Genomic DNA, 18,945 nt, shown 5'->3' with positions numbered 1-18,945 from the left:
ATCAGAATCCTCCATTGTCCACAGCTTCAGATTCTTCTTTATTGAAATTATGTTATGAAGCAGTTCCATTTATATTTTAATGCTATATCATGTTCATACACTGTAAGTGAAGGAACATACCGTTAATACAAATATTTCATTTATTGGATGTCTGCACTGCCAATAATGTTGAAACTTATTGAATCCCCTTCGTAGTAATTATTCATAATCAGAAGTTAATTGCTAACATGTAAATATTCAAATGAAGAAATATAGATACCAGGAAATATATATTACTGGAATGATACCGGTACAAACGGGTACGGGACTAAACTCCTTCCCTCAACCATAGGACAAACCTTTCTTTATTAGGGGATATTTAAGGGACAGATACCCGTTTTCAAATGTTTTCAAAAAGTGCATGTATGCATTGACAAGTATAAAAAAAGTGAATTTTCTTATCACAACTCGATCATTATTTTTGACATTTTTTTTGAAGACTATGCAGTTCATGTTCATGTATACTCTCTTTTCCCACTTTCAATGTCTTCATATGCTTTAACACTTAGTCATATTAGTCATCACACACAATAAACATTTCTGGTAAAGCCAATATATGTACATGTAGAATATGTGTCGGATATGGAACGTGTTAGATACTTGATCATCATATGTTTTTTTATGTTATGATGACTTTTTTTTTTATTGCAATTATTGTTTATCTTGTAATGGGATATTGTCTTTTTTAACACAACTGCAGGCATGGGACAAATATATTTGTTTATTTTATAAAGGACACATGGCATGCATTCTTTTAGTAACAAATTCAGTTACGCTCCTATCCTTGTTATAAATATGATCTCGTCCCTAATTCTGGAATTTGAATATGAATAGAAGCATTTCAATTCACGATGGTATGAATTTATTCCTATTGTCCTAAACAGAAACCGTAGTCCCGGTCGTACGCGCATATTTTCAATGCAAACTAACGACTTTTTCCCGTTTTCAAAACATATATCGATGCTATTTGAAGTCGTAAATCAATAACTTATGGACAAAAATTGTTGCATGATCATACATTCTAAGTCAACATCAAAACATGAACTGTTGACACAATAAGGTTTTAAAGTATTTTTGTTATGCGATCCGATTTAGGTTCTCCCTCCTCAGTGATTATCATCCTGGACCGTCATTTTGATATTCTTACATCTTGCATGTGAATAATTTGTTTCTTCTACTTCAGCAATATTATAAAATCATACCATTTTACTTGACCCGGGAATATTATAAAACATAAATGTAAATGTAATAGCACATGCATCTCATGTGACACTGAGTACCGACAGAGGAAAGATAGAATATATTGTTTGCAATACGCCGAGACCGCACTGTACAACATCACAACAAATATATACATATATTAATGTATTGATGTATATTACGAGATATTGGGGGTTAAATATATGCATATTGATCAAATGTAATCGAAAACACTTTTTTCTCTCTATTTTTAGCTTGAATGGATTTGTCCTTCACCATTTGCCTTGGGATCTGCCCCACCCGTGGTAACTTAATATCTTGGTAATATCATGGAAATGGTAGAGATACTATCCCTTTATTAGAAATTAAATTGTCAAGTATTGAGACATGAGAACAATCATGCTAAGAATCGGCCTTATAAGGTCTACTCCCACTGTTAAGGACTCAGTCCAAGGGTCACAACATGGAAACATTTGTGATCCCGAACCTTAATCACTATATTCATTTGCTGAGATCTGATTTGCAATATTATTTGTAATGAGAACAATTTGCCATGATGGTTCAATTATACAGATGAGCGATACAGACCCTCTGTGTCTCTTGTTTTATTTACCTGCGTTTAATGCTTTATCATGTTGCTAAAGGTCATACGAGTATTATTATGCTGGCCTTATGTCATTTACCGAATTTAACAAATCCTTTGTGATAAGACAATAGCGTAGCCTGCTTTCCTCCATTATACTTGTTCTTTCTTGGCTCTTAGCTATATTATATGATTGTAGTTTTATTTCTACGCCACACATATATATTTTAAAAGCTTTTAGTAGATCTGTTCATTTATATAAAGGCTTTCTCAATTTTGTATTCGACCGAACAGTTTCATAACACCCTCTGTCCTGTTTCTCATAGAAATTTATGATTTGGACAAAATCTGAGCGCTCTGTGTGCTTATTTACAATTTTAGAATAAATGCATTGATCTCTTATAAGCATTCAATACGTTGCTTTCAAGTTAATGTTTAACATATCTATTTTTTTAAAAACTTTTTTCTACCTATAAATGTTTATATATATGATTATACAATCAATTTGATCTGTGATAGGTGTTTTGCATTTTTATTTGATTTTTACGAAATAAATATATTTTCATATCAGATGTGTTTGTTATTTTGATACTCGAAACATTTATAACAAAAACAGATACTAGAATAACTTACTTTGGTCACAATCTACAGCTAAAACGTTACTATGGTGAGTTATCAGTACTGTTCCCAGTTTAATTACTATGTACAGCTGATAAGTTATTGTGACAGGCTCTCCGTACTATTTCTAGTTCAAGAACTACGTACAATTTGTAAGTTAAATTGGTGAGTTTTCCGTATTGTTTTTAGTTAGAAAACATTAAATACTTGTCACTTTGGTTTAATGGAAGAAAAAAGGGAAATTTTCTTTCTTCTTCATACACTTTTGACGATGATACTAACAGATCATCCTTATGAAAAATGAAAAGATTTGTTTAAGTTATATACAGTGGTATTTATTTATAAGTGGAAGTTAAAATGAAAGGTAAAAAGTAAAGTTGGACTTAAGAGCGGATGTGAAGACTTCAAGGGTTTCATACGGGATATGGGCCTGATTTCCTCTAGTGTGCCGTTCCTATGTTCCTAGGACTAATAGTACTAATAGTTAAAATATCTACAATATTGACCAGATTTTGATCACATCGAGTTTATACATGAAGGAAGGGCTAATGTGACTGAGACTGATGTGTTCTCTTGTAGTATCAGTAAGTTGTGTTTTTTTTTTACTGCAGTGTTTAGTCCAGTTCTATCGTTTATAAGAACAGATTGAAGCTCATCTGTGGTGCGGTTTGTAATATTGTTTCTCGTTATCAAAAATCATCATTACTGAGAAACAGGCTTACATAAACCTGTCCAGGGAGTGAGCCAGAACATGTCACCTCAATATCAGTAGTCTCCATACCCCTGCCATGTTAGGTTGAGGCGTATTTAATGAATCGTTATGTTATTGATGAACATTGTACTGACTGCTTTCCTGAGCACCTACAACTTTATATATAGTCATGGCGCTTTAGAGAGAATGATCGGTTTATTCTCTATAGACTACCACAAGATGTGTCAAATGAAGAAAAGTATATATTCCTTCACAATAATAACCAATATATAGAATCAATCCAAAGTAATGGTGCCAAATAATTAAAAGGAACATACTAAACCGAGTATAAAATTTCATATAGCATTTATAGATAAATATACAACTAAGATATAAATGCTACACTGTCATCCCAATTTCCATCAATGGGAATTAAGCAGACCTACACAAGCAGATAGATTTCAATGATATAATATGACTATATGACATTAAAAACTACACTTTATGCCAAGGATCAGTCATAAGAATAGGTGAATTTTCTATTTGTAACGCCTTCAAAATATTGTCCAATCAAATAGTTCATCTAAATGTTCTTGACCCCTCCCCCCCCCCAGTTCTCAACAGTTTGAAACCCATGTGTATCGCCGTCCACGTTGATGTGCTGCTCGAGTCGTAGAGGGATGGTCCGTGTTGTCAGCTGTACAAGATCACTCAGATGCCTGAATAAAGTGAAAGTCTTTCGCCCATACAATGCTAGTCAAACGGTCCTGCCTGGCCTTATGTTATGTCCAGCTAACCTGGTCAGGTCCCCATCCTGGTGTCTACCCAAAACCTGTTGACCATGCCTGACCACAATTATGCGCTTACAATCAAAATACACCCGTTTTTACATTTTACAAAGAAGCTTCCGATTGACACCAGATGTGAAAGTTACCTACATGACCTTTCCGTTAACACTAACGATACGAAAACAACAAATATTTAGTAATTTCTCCATATCAGCCGAACATTACACACTACCATCCTTCCATCACCATTATATAAACAATTAACATTCTTATAACCACGAAATTAGATAAGATATTTAAGACCATGATATAACTGATGTACAACATTGCAAACTTCATGAATTTCCTTACACACATGCTCAAGCAATCAACTCAAGTCCCGCTTCACTTTTAAGAGAAATATACGAAATAAAGGTTTGGCAATCAAATGTACTTTAACGTTCACGATTATAATAACAAAATGTAATTTTTATTCATTTCACAATAACGAAAGAACTGTCCTTAATTCCAACCAGCTGAAAATTGTCCTACCATTACTCTCTTGCAGCCAGCCCAGGTGAGTGTTTTTCTTCTCTGCCAAGAGATCGGTCCGTCTTATTTTCTATTTATTTGAAAATTATGGTGGCATATTTCTGCCATCCACTTGCGACTTACGAGTTACGTNTATCTGCATTGTTAAACATTGTCAGAGTCGAGAGCGTCAAAACTCAAATCCAAATAAGTCCAACCATATCTACAATGCTAATTAAAAAACGAACACAGAAGGAAATAATAACACCGGAGCCTTTAAGGTAATTTATGATTCAGCTGCTGAGGCAGCATCCTCTCCCATGGATCAACACGACACTAGCAACCAAGATGAAACTTGGTTTGGTTTGTTTGTGTTTTACGTCCTATGAACAGCTATGTAAATATAAGAACTTCCAGGTTTTTGTTGTTAAGGATATCCGAGGAGTCCCCGGAGAAAAAACACCTACTTATGGCCAGTACCTAGCGACTGTACCACGTAGACTTCGAACACACGACCAAGTACGTGGAGGGCTATACTGTTTCAGACGGTCAGACGCCTTAACCACTTGGCCACCGCGGACCCTACGGAGATGAAACAAGAGGTCATGCAGATTATATGATTATAACACCATCACATCATCAACAGTTTAATCACCGTGCAGACCTCGCTCCCTTAGACCAAGTAAGATGCACGGGAATTGATTTTTTTATGTTACCAAAACTAAGTCACTAACTTAGACAGACAGCTCACACAACCAATTATATCGAGAGACATTTTTCCTATGTAAATAACGATCTTTTTATCAAGAAAACTGAAATAACTTAGGCCAAGAGCACTTCAAGGTTTTCTATACAAACTCCGATAGTATTTAGAACAGAAACGAACTTAAAATGTTATCAGTGTTTAATCAATACGACAATATAGCCGTTACTGAAATGTTACCAAAAACACAGAGAAAACTTATTCAATTGTGATACTACAATTGGCTAATCTACAAACTATACAGTAATCCCATTGAAAAGAATAATGAAGGTATCATATATTTTACTCTGCTCATCAAAATTATTACAAATGTCAGTTTTATTATACAGTGAGTGATCCAGTGGTGATTATGGCTATCAACAATATTGCTATAGAAAATCAATTTCTTTTGATATATGAATTAAGCATTCACTTTTTTCAATTTTACAAACATGTACCAAATGATAACCGACTTGACAAAAAAGTTTGTTTATATTCATTTCTGTTCTCAGTTTTCTAATTTGCTTGTTTATAATATAAATAATTTTCTTATCGTTGCGACTTTTACATTATTTCTTTGATTTGTTTTTCAAGAATTCTTAGAAAAGTTAGCCGAAAACACAGCAACAGCTCTGATACATAATTTAAATATTCACCAGTGACCGAGACGTGACCTTTGCCAGTTTTGTAGTCTCCAAGGACTCAAAAGATTCTTTTTCGAGATGTTTTGAAAAGTTCTGACTTGTTCAAGTCCGAAGTTCTGAGTGCTTGAGGTTAACTTTCTATTTAGACATATTCTAATATGTATTAAGGTATTCTTAATTGAAAAATGCCTCCTAAATGTCTCATTCATATTTTGGTATCGTAATTTCTCCATATATGCTTACTTCTTTTTTCAATATAGTCACTTCAATTGCTTAGTCTTACCTCTCGGTTAATTTCTTGTGAATTTTAATTTCTAATTTGCATTAAAGTATTCTTAATTGTGAATTCTCGAATTCTTTTCTGAATTGTGTATATAAATGGTCTTTACATATTTTATGAATTTGATATTTGGAATAAAAAGTTAAACAGGATGATTAGCACTTGACAATTCACTTTTCTGATGTTGGCACTTAGAAGTTGAAGTTGCCAATAAACAATAAAAAGTTAGCATTTAATTTATGACAACGATAACTCAAACTAGAATTTCTTTTAAATTGCACCATAAGACAAGTGGTTCCGCATATTGTCTATCGCGATGAAATATTCCTCAAAGGAAGTCGGCCTACTTTACAGTTTATGTCAAGAGAAAATAACGATGCTTGAAAAATGATCCGTCTATGTGAGTGGTGTGTTGCCGATTGTAAATTCACCTTAATTGATTAAGAGTTTGCTTATCGACTTCATTTTGCATGGTTCGCTATGCTTCAAGTATAATAAAAGCAGGCTATATTTATACGATAATTTCATTTAATGATATAGTGACATGTTTGGACATTTTCCTCAAAAGAAAAATTGACAACTCAACTTATAAAGGAAATTACAATGGCATATTGATAAAATAACGTACTGTAAAATAAATTTATAATTTATATACCTATTCTTTTCCATTTCCGGCGACGGCAAAGCGATGCAAATGGTCTGACATGTATTCGGGATGGTGGTACTACATGTACAAAGGCTGTGTACAGATATCCATTAGATTGATAAAAGTTTATCTTATGTTCTCAGCTCCCTAGGGTCTAATTTGGCCAAATTGGAGCTCCTTACAGTACTCCTGCTCAGAACATTAAGTTACACTTACTCAAGAGCCTAACAAATCACTGTTTCAATTTAAAACTGATTTTTTTCCGTTATAATGCTGCTGCTAAGGTGAAGTTGATAACTTTGATATCAAATATGTACTTAGATACTAGAATCTGTGATGCCAGTACTGGGTTCTTTGTCAAAACTGGAGTAAAAAATGAGCTGAAATGAGCACTTGACATAACATCACCCTCCTCGTGTTATACTTTATAGTGTCAGTCCACCAAATGTTATTTCTTATAAATTATGCTATATATATATTCTTTGTATGGTAAAAATATTTTAAAATTCTGAAACCCGTAAAGTTTGTTTACAACGGTTTAAATGAAGTGACCAATATTTTTGAAAATTATGTAGGTCATTGCTAAATTCATCAATTATTATTCTTGTAGTAATATTTACAAAGTTAGCTGTTTAGTTTGATATCGTACTTGTACTTGATGGAATACCTCACCTAGTGTGAAATTGAGACATACCAACCTGACGCGCCAGAACCTTCGTAAAGTATACTTGGAAGCTTGCCCCTATTCATTTGTTTTCTAACACCCATGATGACATTGTCATTTTCGTCACAGTGTCTCAGTAAACCCGTAGTGGAAATACAAAATACAATATGAGCTGTATCTGTATTGGAACACGTTGAAAGTGAGGTTAAAATATTTGAATCAGAGTAGGTGCAAGATACGAAATATTCTTCAGCCACAGTGTAGTTGGCTATGTGAATTGCTCAAAACTAATGTTATAAAGCTGGTTGGTATCATCTCCGAACACCTTACATCTAAAAGTGACTATGAGATCTGTATATCATATTATTTGGGATACATGTTTCACAACAAGACACAATCTCCTTGCTTACAAACAAAAAAAAAAAATCAAGAAAAGTATTAAGTTTTTGTCTTGAAGGCGAAATGTAACGAAAGTGAGAAGTACGTATTTTTTACATCTTGTCTTTGTCTTTGTTTTAAACATTGTTTTTAAGTAATATTCGAGTGATAAGTAAAATCAAAATTTCAACTAAAACAAAATGCAAGTGCTAGAAATTTACACCTTAGCAACAGCATTACAACGGAAAAAATCAGCTTTTGATTGAAAAAAGTGTTTTTCCAGGCTCTCTAGTAAGCATAACTTCATGTTCTGAGCAGGAGTATTTCAAGGAGCATCGATTTGGCCAAATTAGACCATAGGGAGCTGAGACTATCATTTCCAATACTGTCTGCACTCTGGCAACGTTGTTGCAAAATATGAAAAAATCGCTGCGTGGGCCAAAAATGGACCCCACCTTTAAATGAACAATTCAAAAATAGAAAATAGAAATTTGGCACTGAACTCTTTGATAATAGCATACAGAATAAAGGCGATGATCCCCTTGTGTAGACAAATAGTGACAACACGATCCAAACAATCGATACATTGCTTTCTTGCACCTACGGAACTGAGAGACAGACGCTGCTACAAACACTATTGGACCACCGAAAAAAACCTTTGAGAGAGAGTGGTGTAATGTATGTCTGGCATAGGCGAGGCGTCATATAAGGTATATCAGAGTAGTCTGGGCGAAACATCGTGGATTAGAGGACTGTGGACCCTAACTTAGCGGAAAGGTTTCACATAATCTACAGAATACTACTTAGACGTCAATTGTTCGAGAAGGAAGAACAAGGAACGCAGCCAGAGAGCAAATGATCAGCCCGTTCTACTTCTTCACATCCAGTCAAGTTGTTGGATACGGCTGACACAGGATAAGGCCCATGTCATACGTCCAGAGCCTACAAACTGTTTCTAACCAACAACAAGAGGATACTTCCACGGCTAGCACATTAATTCAATAGATATTGTGTGGGTCATGCTACTTTACGCCGCAAACTTTTTTCAAGAATGACAGATCATTTTTCAGCTTGAGATCTAGACATTGGCGGACTCTATGCGGTGCAGGTGCCAGGCGGCGATATCAGTAAAGGGAAAACCGTACGAGGTATTAAAAATGCAAGATGAGGAGTTGTAGGATATGTAACTTTTCGAAATTTTGGCTGTGTACACTGAAATTATTGAATAATATTGTTTTGATTATAATCATAACATACAGGATATACTGTTGGAAATTTTGATTTATTTTGCATTGCTATTTCAAAGTTTAAGTTCCATAAAGAATGAAGTGACCGGTAAAAATTTGGTTCAATGTTGAATACGGTCAAAATATTCGTTTAAATAATAGCACAGTTAAAATGCATGCGCTGTTGCGCATTGCGTGTTTTATCAGAAGCCGTAATAGAGATCCTCAAATACCAGGTATAGTGAAACGAAAGTAGAAAACCCGAAACTTATGTGTTTTCAGTTTGTTCCAAACATGGCAGTGTATAATCTTGCCACGGAACCAAAACTTACGGTATATTTGACAGTTTTGATTTGAGGTACCATTTTTTCTCAAACAAAAGACCCACCTGACTAGGAATGGCAGTCTACCGCAGGACATTCATACCAGCGTACGCGGCCGCGCCTCCGGAAGTTGTACAGGTATGTCGCTATGTGAATTTTTGAATGCCTATAATGTTAATAATTCAACTTTCAACGAGATAGCATTAAGTCCACAGCCTTTGCATTTATATTTTAAGTCTTAATATCTACCGATACAGATACAAAAGATAAGCTTTTTTTTTTAAATGTTACAAAATATTTCTTCTTTCGTTTTCACCATTATACATGTATTGAGATATGGCCATTTTAAAGCATAAGCATTTTGCAATGGGTTTGCTCATGATAGACATACATGTCATGCAAACGTTACAATCTTATAACCTGTATATCGAATCGTAGATAGAAAAAATCAAACCAAGATATTTTCGAGTTTGCCCTCAACAAGATCTGGATTATAAATGGAACCCAATGGTATAGTGTTTATACAATCAATACACATCACGACTAGTGCCGATAACGATGTTATAAATATTTAGGGGTTTAGAATGTTACACAGCATATCTGTCTTTTCGCAGAATTATCATTCTGCTAATTCTTGATGGATATAAAAGTTTTCATTTAAGACGTATGTTTTTAACTGCTTTAATACATAACTCAATCTTATAATATAATGTGTATAGTGAATCGAAAGTAGAAAACCCACAAAACCGAGTTCTTTTCCCAGTCTATCCTCAAATAGAAGTCTACAATATATGGCTTTATATAGACTCGGATGTTCAGGTTAAATATGTTAAAGATCTAGTTGAAACCTAAACCATGTATAAGGCCTAAAATCAATAGACCGTATGATTAGCTAAGGCAGCCCACCACCAGATGTACATATTCTCGCCCCGACAGTTATAAAGGTATATCTTAAAGGAATTTATTTTAAGCCTGAGAATTTATAACTAATACTTGTAATGCATGTTGTGCAGACCTTTTAAATGTTATAGAAAACACAGGGGCATGGATCGCTTTACTTGCAATATTAAAAAATAGTGGTTTCCTCTACTAAAGTAAAGCGATCCACGCCCCTGTGATAGACTATACCTTCCTTTTGAGAAAAAATTGCTGCGCCATTTATCAAGTTTGTTATTGACATTTACATGGAAAAACGTTTTACGTTACAATTACTGTCAACATGTTACCATAATGTATGCAATAGATGTAATAAAGAAATTGTAAAATATGTTATACGTTTCCATATAAAACAAGAAACCGCCCATGGCGATATGGCAGGATTGCTGCAATACATTTTCATGTAAAGCATCACATGTGATAAGCATCCTTTAAGATACATAAGCCATGCAAGTTAAGTTGATGTACAACAAGTAGTTACTTAGTAACTGACCTTAAACAAACTACTTAATCTGGTCACTGAAGCAGAAAATGCAGGTCAAAACCAGCAACCGAAGCATCGCATGTGATAAGCATCCTTAGATACATAAGCCATGCAAATTTAGTTGATGTAGGACAAGTAGTTACTAGGTAAGTGACCCAAACCAATCTTCTTAACCTAAGTGCAGATTGTGTCAGACGTCAACCAAACTTCTTAACCTGGTCACTGAAGCGAAAAATGTAGGTCAGAAGCAGCATCTGAAGCATCGCATGTGATGAGCATCCTTTAAGATACATAAGCCATGTAAGGTTTAGTTGATGTGGAATAATTATTAACTTGGAAACAGAGCTTAACCATTCTTCTTAACTTTAGTGCAGACAGACGGACGGACAGACGGACGGAGTGGATCACCAACCTATAAGCCCTGATTGCGTTGCAATCCGGCCAAAAATTAAACAATTTTATTTAACGAGATACCAAAATTGACATTTACTATTTTACCAAATTTAAGTATGATATGCAAACTGTTTTGACATGATGTTTGCCATTGGCAGAGGTTGCATATTCAATATACAGCATCCCAAAATATTACGACTGGGCAGTGCCCTATAATCCACATGTTAGTGAGTATAAGTATTATGTGAGGTAAAAAAGGGGGATCTTATAACTGTGGAGAGTTGAAATTATTGTAGTCTTCATTTGAAAACATGCTAGTTGTGAAAGCAGCCCTTTCGAGGGCCCCGAGCATTAGGCCAGCCGCACCTATCACCTGGGTGTTTACTTATTTCTATCCAGAAACAAATCGTGCAGGCATTGCTTAATGAATCGGTTTACGTGAGGCTTTATATTAGGTACTGAACGCTCGTTAAGATGTCTATTGCTATATTATTACATCATTGAGATTAAATAAGTTACTGGATGGTCACACGAAGACAATAAGAATAAATATACAGATAATCTAATAAAGCCATTTGTAGAATATTTTACCATCGAGTTATGTGGCCATTAGCCTCTTGTTTCAAACGGATTCGTTTACAAGACGTATCTTGCTATGGTTAATATTAAACAGTTTCAGAAATGTTTAACTTGTCTACGAGTATCTTCACATAGATTATATTATTAAGTATAGGCCTAACACTTCTCAGGGATTAAATATCAAGAATATTAGCCTGTGAAATTAAACAACTGCACAGTATGAAAAGCATTAAATATTGAAAAATAATATAGACTTGTGTTTGGTTTTCATTTTGGATTTCAAGCTTGATAACAATGGAAATCACTGGAAAAACATCTTATGATATATTTAGGGTCATTGAGTGCAATCTCTTATATAATCCTATACTTCCTCCAGAACCCCCTAGTGGCACCCCCTTTGGTAGGAAAGGCATTCCGAGGTCAATGTTAATTATAACACTAAGTTGTATATGTAGTTTAAAGGGTAGTAGACCCTTTGTTGCAGGTGTCAATAAGGATCCCTTTGTGTCAACGTTATATGATCTCTTCCGTGGTAACGTTATCGGAAAGGGTTTGAAATAGTTTTTTTTTTTTTTTTTTTTTTTTTTTAACATTGAAATGCTCGGGTTGGGCGTTATTGTGTTTTAGTAGTTTTAGTAAGAACAATGTCACCAGGTAACAGTAAGTCGTAACAAAATTCATCGTGCGTATTGCTATATGTCCATCTCATTTGTAAACAGGAACGGGATATGTACACAGTGGTGTACTTGCTCATGCGGTAAGACACAGTATACAATACATTTTATATCAGAAGACGTTATGAAAATCGCTTTAATGTATCTTATAAAGGAGAAGAAAATATCAAGAAACGATTCGTACATGTATTCATTTGAGTTTATTGTTTCTGTCATTAAAGGTAAGTATAGGTCAGACAAACAGTTTCTGTTATGACACAGCGGACTCTTTGTATGTGAATCCATAATATCCAAACATGTACAATACATAGTCATTATACATGTTATATAATTCCAAATTTCAGATTAAATACACTCATATGGTTTTCAACAAGTCACTTGTGTATATTGTTGAAATAATAACAAATACTAAATCAGATAAACACGTTTTCCCCAATTAAAGAATATGCTTCATACTGTACGGGTGGGCATGGGATTCGTTGACCCGTGTTCGCTACTAATGACAGACACATTAAATGACTCATTTATAAACATGACTTGAGCGTTATATTTATATGTATATGTCATGCTTTAAATATTTTACCCACAATGCAATAGGAAGGGTATAAACAAACCACAAAACTTTAAACTCGTCATTTATGATTGAGACGCGGAAAGGAACACACCGTGAAACACGAAGCACCAATGCAAGATTTGTTTGAGTCAATACGCTTGGTCTATTGACTTGGAACTTCACGTGAAAAACAAACACATAACCACCATTCCTAATATGTACCTCCCTATTAAACACATGTCTATTCCTGTCATGGTCATCAGTATCTCAGTCCCAGCAAAGGACGTTGACCACTGAACACCTGTGGTCGCACGTGCCTCCAATTCAATACCCCGTTCAATTCGATAACAATACCTTTACAAATCGATAACAATAGCCATTCAAATCGATTATAATAATCGATCATAATTTTATTTTTTGATCTATTGCCTTCTGTGACGTCGACCGGTACCCCCTACCACTGATGGTACTATAGGATTATATAGGAAATTGGACTCCATGACCCTGTGCCAGGATCGGTACTTTTGTACAACTGGTTATATATTTAGGAGGCACGGTAGTCTAGTGGTAGGACGCTGGGCTCTTGACCGAGGGGTTCCGGGTTCGAGTCACGGCACGGCACTGTGCCGTATCTTTGAGCAAGATATAGTCTGCATGGGACGCTTATAAAGATTATTATAGCAAAACGAAATGGATATTGGTTGGGATTGCTAAGTTTTCGTTGTTTGAATATAAACATATGAGGGTAACCCATTTGCTGCATTTTCATTTTTCACATTCTAGTCTCGAGCTTTGGGAAAACTTCAAGTTTAAGCAATTTGGGAAAATTTATACCTCCTAACGAAAGTTTACGTAGTTGATAATCACCTGACCTGAACTCCAATGTCCAGTGTGGTCAGTTTCATCGTTTGGGAAAGCCGGTGATAAAAATAGCTACGACCGAAATAGCGCAATATCCGGGCCTTTCAGTGAGAACTAAACATGTACAGCACTACGCTGTCGACCGACAGCACAATGTCAGTTCACGCATAACACATTCCTGAATTTACAGAATACATCGCAAGTAAGAATTATAAGTATCATAATATAAACCTCTAATCAGCTATTTCTGTTCATTTGGATTTGAATAAGAACGATCATGTTCAATTAGAGCATGCACGCACTGAAAGGATACTGCAGAGAGATTTTCAAACCGCAGAAAGTACGATATCAATAGATCACTCGATCATTTATAACGATGTTTGAGCTTAAGATGATGTTGGAAGATGATTTTGATTCAGAATAAATGCATTTACTTGTATTCCAGAGAGGCTAGGTGAATAAAGCGAGAAGTTACCTTCTCTCCTCGGCTGGAATTCTCTGACAGCTGCCGCTAAAACGTACGGCTGTGCAGTTAAGGATTTCCCCATTACAGATTAAAAAAGCCGAGAAAATATTGTCTCTTGTCAGTTTTTCTACATTAATTGCTCATAGGGAGTATCAAACTTTATATTCATGAAGAGTTATAAGACAAGGTTACAAAAAAACTTACTTCACTAAATTGTCCCTTTAAATTAGGTTATATCATAATCGGTCATCAAACTCGGGCAAACATTTTATGGGTACATAAAGAACACGAAAAGTATCTCTTTTACAAAACGGTCGTTATAGATGTAGATGTACAAACCTGGAAAACACTTTACAGTGTTTGTTAAGTTTTTAGGAAATTAATAAATACTGTAACATATATATTATATTCACATGCATTCCTTTCCATTTTCAGACAGTACTCGTATTGCACATATTTTCTATAATGAACTGATACATATAGCATATACGCTTTAGACACTTATATTAAATCACATTACATACATGCTGTCATAGTGATTATTTAACATAATTCTGTTTGTAGGCAATTTCTACGGACGCTAAGAAGCATATGGGAGATTTGTCCGCCACATTGAAGAAACTCGATAGATTACATGGCAGTTTAATAAAAGAGTGCAAGCAAACGTGGTACGATGTTTGCCCTAAGTGTAAGGATAAGGTAAACAAAATTGAGCTGAAAAGTTTTGTAGACACGGAATGTCAAACAGAAAAAGATTGCTTTAAAGTAGCCTTCAGTTCTTCTTTTAGCGACGAGATAGGTGGCTTGCAGACTTCAGGAGTTGACCGGAAATTTAATTTTCCATCTAACTTAAAAAAACCCATTGGGGAACATGAATCTCGAGGAAAATTACGCACAGATGACGACTTTTCAACTCAGCACCATCAAAGCAAATTAACACAGGATGACATGCACGATACAAAAGCTGAATTGGAGTCGTGTGAATCAAACTTAACCAATTTGGAAAAAGGTACGTGGATCTATCATCCTTTTCGTTTCCTTACTAACTATGAGCGGAAAAAATGGATCAATAAATAATTTCCATTATAAGTCGAAAGAAATAATCATTGTTTAACATACGAGCTGTATGATGTATGGAAAGACGTTTGTTTAGTTCATCACCAAGAAAACACCAAGTAACATGTAGATATAACAAGGATGAGATAGGAATAATAATAAGTGACAACATTTTTGTTGAGTTTATAAAAAGATTTTCAAGCAGGCTGTTGTCATACTAATTGAAAAAGAAAAAAAAAACGTTTCAATATCGTGTGCAGATTACTTTTGTAAGGCTGAATGGCTGAATTAATTGAAGAACTGAACAGGAGTGGTAACAATGAGCTTGCCAAATCGTTCAATTTTCACTTTTAGATATACAATTTATATTTTGTCTTTAAATAACAAGCAACTTTTGACAACTTCGTTTCGTTTCTACCCTCCTGATCTTGAAAACGAAGACAACACACACCCTTCTACATATGCCGCTTACTTCGATTTGTTTTGTTACAAAATGATAATCAGAGCATGGCCATTTTTAGCTGGCTGATAAACGTGATATTTCCTTTTTTGCTGTTGTGATGTTTCCCCTTTCTTCAAAGAAACACCCTACCTACGGTGTTTTCTTGACGCAGGTGATTAGATATTCACAGGCCTGCCCCAAATGTTTTGATGAACGTGGTAGATGTCGAATCGCTGTGTATAAATTAACAACACGGGTTTGAGAGATACAGGTGATAAAGGGTTTGAACAGGTTTAATGGTCGCCATCACAAAAAAACTTAATAGCAATTCGTACANTGTAGTTTGCGTATCCTAAAATTAAATTTTTGCTAAAAACAAACTGCACAAATTATACAATTATTAAAATTTCAAATAGAACAACAATAAAAATAATAACATTAGTATACATAAAACTATGTGTAGTCCGATCTCGGTGATTATTTCTTATACCAGTTTTTAAATACAAATGAAAAGATAACCAGTCTATCAAGGAAAAATTGATAAATGGTTTGGTAACAACGAATGCATATAGAAGTATTTCCAGTGCTATGAAATGTTTTGAGATGTTTTGCAGAATCAGATCTATGTTCTACATAAAATATGTTTTGAGTTGTCAAATAAATTGTTTTTTGTTTGTTAAAGATCGACTGAGAATATAGATTGTTAGATATATTGTATTATTTGTTTCATTCTGTGAAGAAAAATAATTTTACTTTATAATAGATAAAAGTAAACATAGATGTTTCCAATTTTACATCGCACATTGTTATTATAAAATTATTTAAAAATACGTATCATTGATTTTTTTTTTCCAAATTGTAGCAATATTAATGCTACTGTATTTCACTCATTACATGGGAGACAAGGATGGTATTTATGTCGGGTATGACACATATTTGTTTTGATATATCAGTCTAGATCTCTTGTCTATGCTGATTACAACTATTCTCAGTCGATCTTAAGCATATATGTTAGGCCTGCTTCATTCTTTCATTGTTATAAATATTCCACTCAAGTTCCTGTAGCATTCAAAAGTTACGAGTAATAATGTCTGGAACTGGAAATATACTGATCTTTGGGATTTGATCGGTTTTCTGTGAAATCATTCATTGTTATATTCATTGTCATTGTTTTCTTTAACGTCTTTTGTTACTTTATATCCATAAGGTACTTTGACATCCGTAAGAAAGTACATTTATATCTTGAAACCTGATAGAATGTTTAATAAAAACTAAAAAGGTGCTTGAAGTTTTAAGTATGCAATTGTATTTTCCAACAATTATGGGAAGTTTAAATTATACGTATTTCTAATGCAAGGAAAAGCAGAGGAGGAAATGATTTCGCCCAAAATGGATGCACTGACGGAGAAAATGAAAAGATGGAACCTAACGAGGCCTCATGAAATTCAAAAGCTAGAAGATGAAATTAGTATGTAGTGAATCTTGACATTGTTTTTGCTTTGTTAATGACATATGATTCCAGACATTCATGATCTTGAGCTATGAACTTATTCGGAATGAGATTCATCAATTTTGTATTAAAGATAAAGGCTAAGTTTGTTTTGAACACAAACAGGAATCGAATGGAAAACTTTTATTTGCGAGCTTTCGAAACGTCTGTTTCCTTTGTCAAGTGAAGGATCAAATTACCAATGGTTCTAAACTTCTGAAAACAACTCACTTAGCCACAATGTGCCGATTCAGTAAAGTCAGCTGTGAGAAAATGTCGAGAAATTTGCAAAGTAGCACTCTATTACTGCAGGTATTTAAAGGGACGGGTAACATGTTACCCAAATTCTTCCTTAGTGGATGTTAAAATGGGGTCGTAAAGATGACTCAGCGTCGTCTCTGTTGATCGATTCCCTTTCTTTCTAACCAAGATGGATACTTTGATATTCATGGACTAATTTTCGTTAAACGGAAAGGAAAATAAACTATACATTGAACTTTAAAAATAATTTAATTTGGACCATGCTTTTCTACGCTTCCGGTAAAGGTGTTCCTGAAGTCCGGAACAATCGGGTGGAGCGTAAATTCCGGAAAAAATACACTAATTCCAATAAACTAACAGACAGTTAGTGACAAATTGACCTGCTCACTCTAGAATATCAGATGTGCAGACACAAGATTTGAGCATTGAAAGGTACTTAATGTAACAGTTTGTCCGAAATAGTCGAAACTGCCACTATACCGATGACGTTAAAGGCGGACCTATTTTTTGTATTTATTATTCACTATTGCATTCAGAAATCGTTATACATTTTGTACAAAATTGTATCCAAACGTCCATTCCCAATCAGTGACTAAGAAGTAAATATTACAATAGTGTTATTTTGTTTAGATGGAACTATCTAGAAGAATGTATCTCAATCCATAGTTTAAAAATTGTTACATACTACTTACCATTATCACATCGCGTTATATAAAGACGGATATCCAGTTTTAGTCCGGGGGCAGAGATGGTTGACCCTGCATTGTTGTATTAAGTTTTTTTACTGTTGATTTTGGTAGCCAAGGGTCTCTATTTTCAGAAACTGCTTGATGACATGTTGTCACCTTTGAGCAATTTGAGAAATTCAAGATGGCGTCCAAGATGGCCGCCATTACATATAAATGACCATAACTCCCTACCTGTTCATCATAGGAAGGTGATTTTTGTCTCTATACCTAGGTTTTAGGGGTCAAGCTATCCATTAGAACTAAGTATTATGTTAATATCGTATTACATAATGGTAATTTCCAAGATGGCTGCCAAGATGGCCGCCATTACCTATAAATGACCATAACTCCCTACCTATTCACCTTAGGAAGGTGATTTTTGTCTCTATACCTACTAGGTTTTAGGGGTCAAGCTATCCATTAGAACTAAGTATTATGAAAATATCATATTGTAATAGACGGGCACTAATAATTTTGGGTCGATGTCTTGATTAAACCTGTCCTGCTCACCATGATGTTCGTACGGGCTGAGCGCGAAGGTGACTGGCCACTTCATCTGGCAACCTACAAGCAAATGCTACCATACTTCTTTGCTGCGGGGCATGTGAACTATGCGAGATATGGGTTGTGCTACCTTCGTGAGATGGAACGGCTACCACAAGAGGTGTTGTCACACTTTATGAAGGGTGAG

General features: G+C 34.7%; 1 protein-coding gene across 4 annotated transcripts in view; it reads left to right on the top strand.

Annotated features, from left to right (window-relative positions):
* The first annotated feature begins 9,269 nt into the window (after positions 1-9,269).
* The window catches only part of LOC110454905 (myosin-11-like), a 33,248-nt gene continuing 23,572 nt past the window's right edge, over positions 9,270-18,945 (top strand). For 2 of the 4 annotated variants that reach the window (XM_021504696.1, XM_021504693.1), the window contains exons 1-3: positions 9,270-9,470; positions 14,843-15,287; positions 17,134-17,244. In XM_021504696.1, coding sequence (XP_021360371.1) covers positions 9,408-9,470; positions 14,843-15,287; positions 17,134-17,244 — 619 coding nt within the window. In that variant the 5' untranslated portion in view covers positions 9,270-9,407. The remainder of the gene's footprint in view (positions 9,471-14,842; positions 15,288-17,133; positions 17,245-18,945) is intronic. The other 2 variants (XM_021504695.1, XM_021504694.1) reach the window with 2 other exon arrangements.

Source organism: Mizuhopecten yessoensis, unplaced genomic scaffold (assembly GCF_002113885.1).
Source record: "Mizuhopecten yessoensis strain PY_sf001 unplaced genomic scaffold, ASM211388v2 scaffold8111, whole genome shotgun sequence".
NCBI lineage: Eukaryota > Metazoa > Mollusca > Bivalvia > Pectinida > Pectinidae > Mizuhopecten > Mizuhopecten yessoensis.
This window is presented reverse-complemented; position numbering and strand designations above follow the sequence as displayed.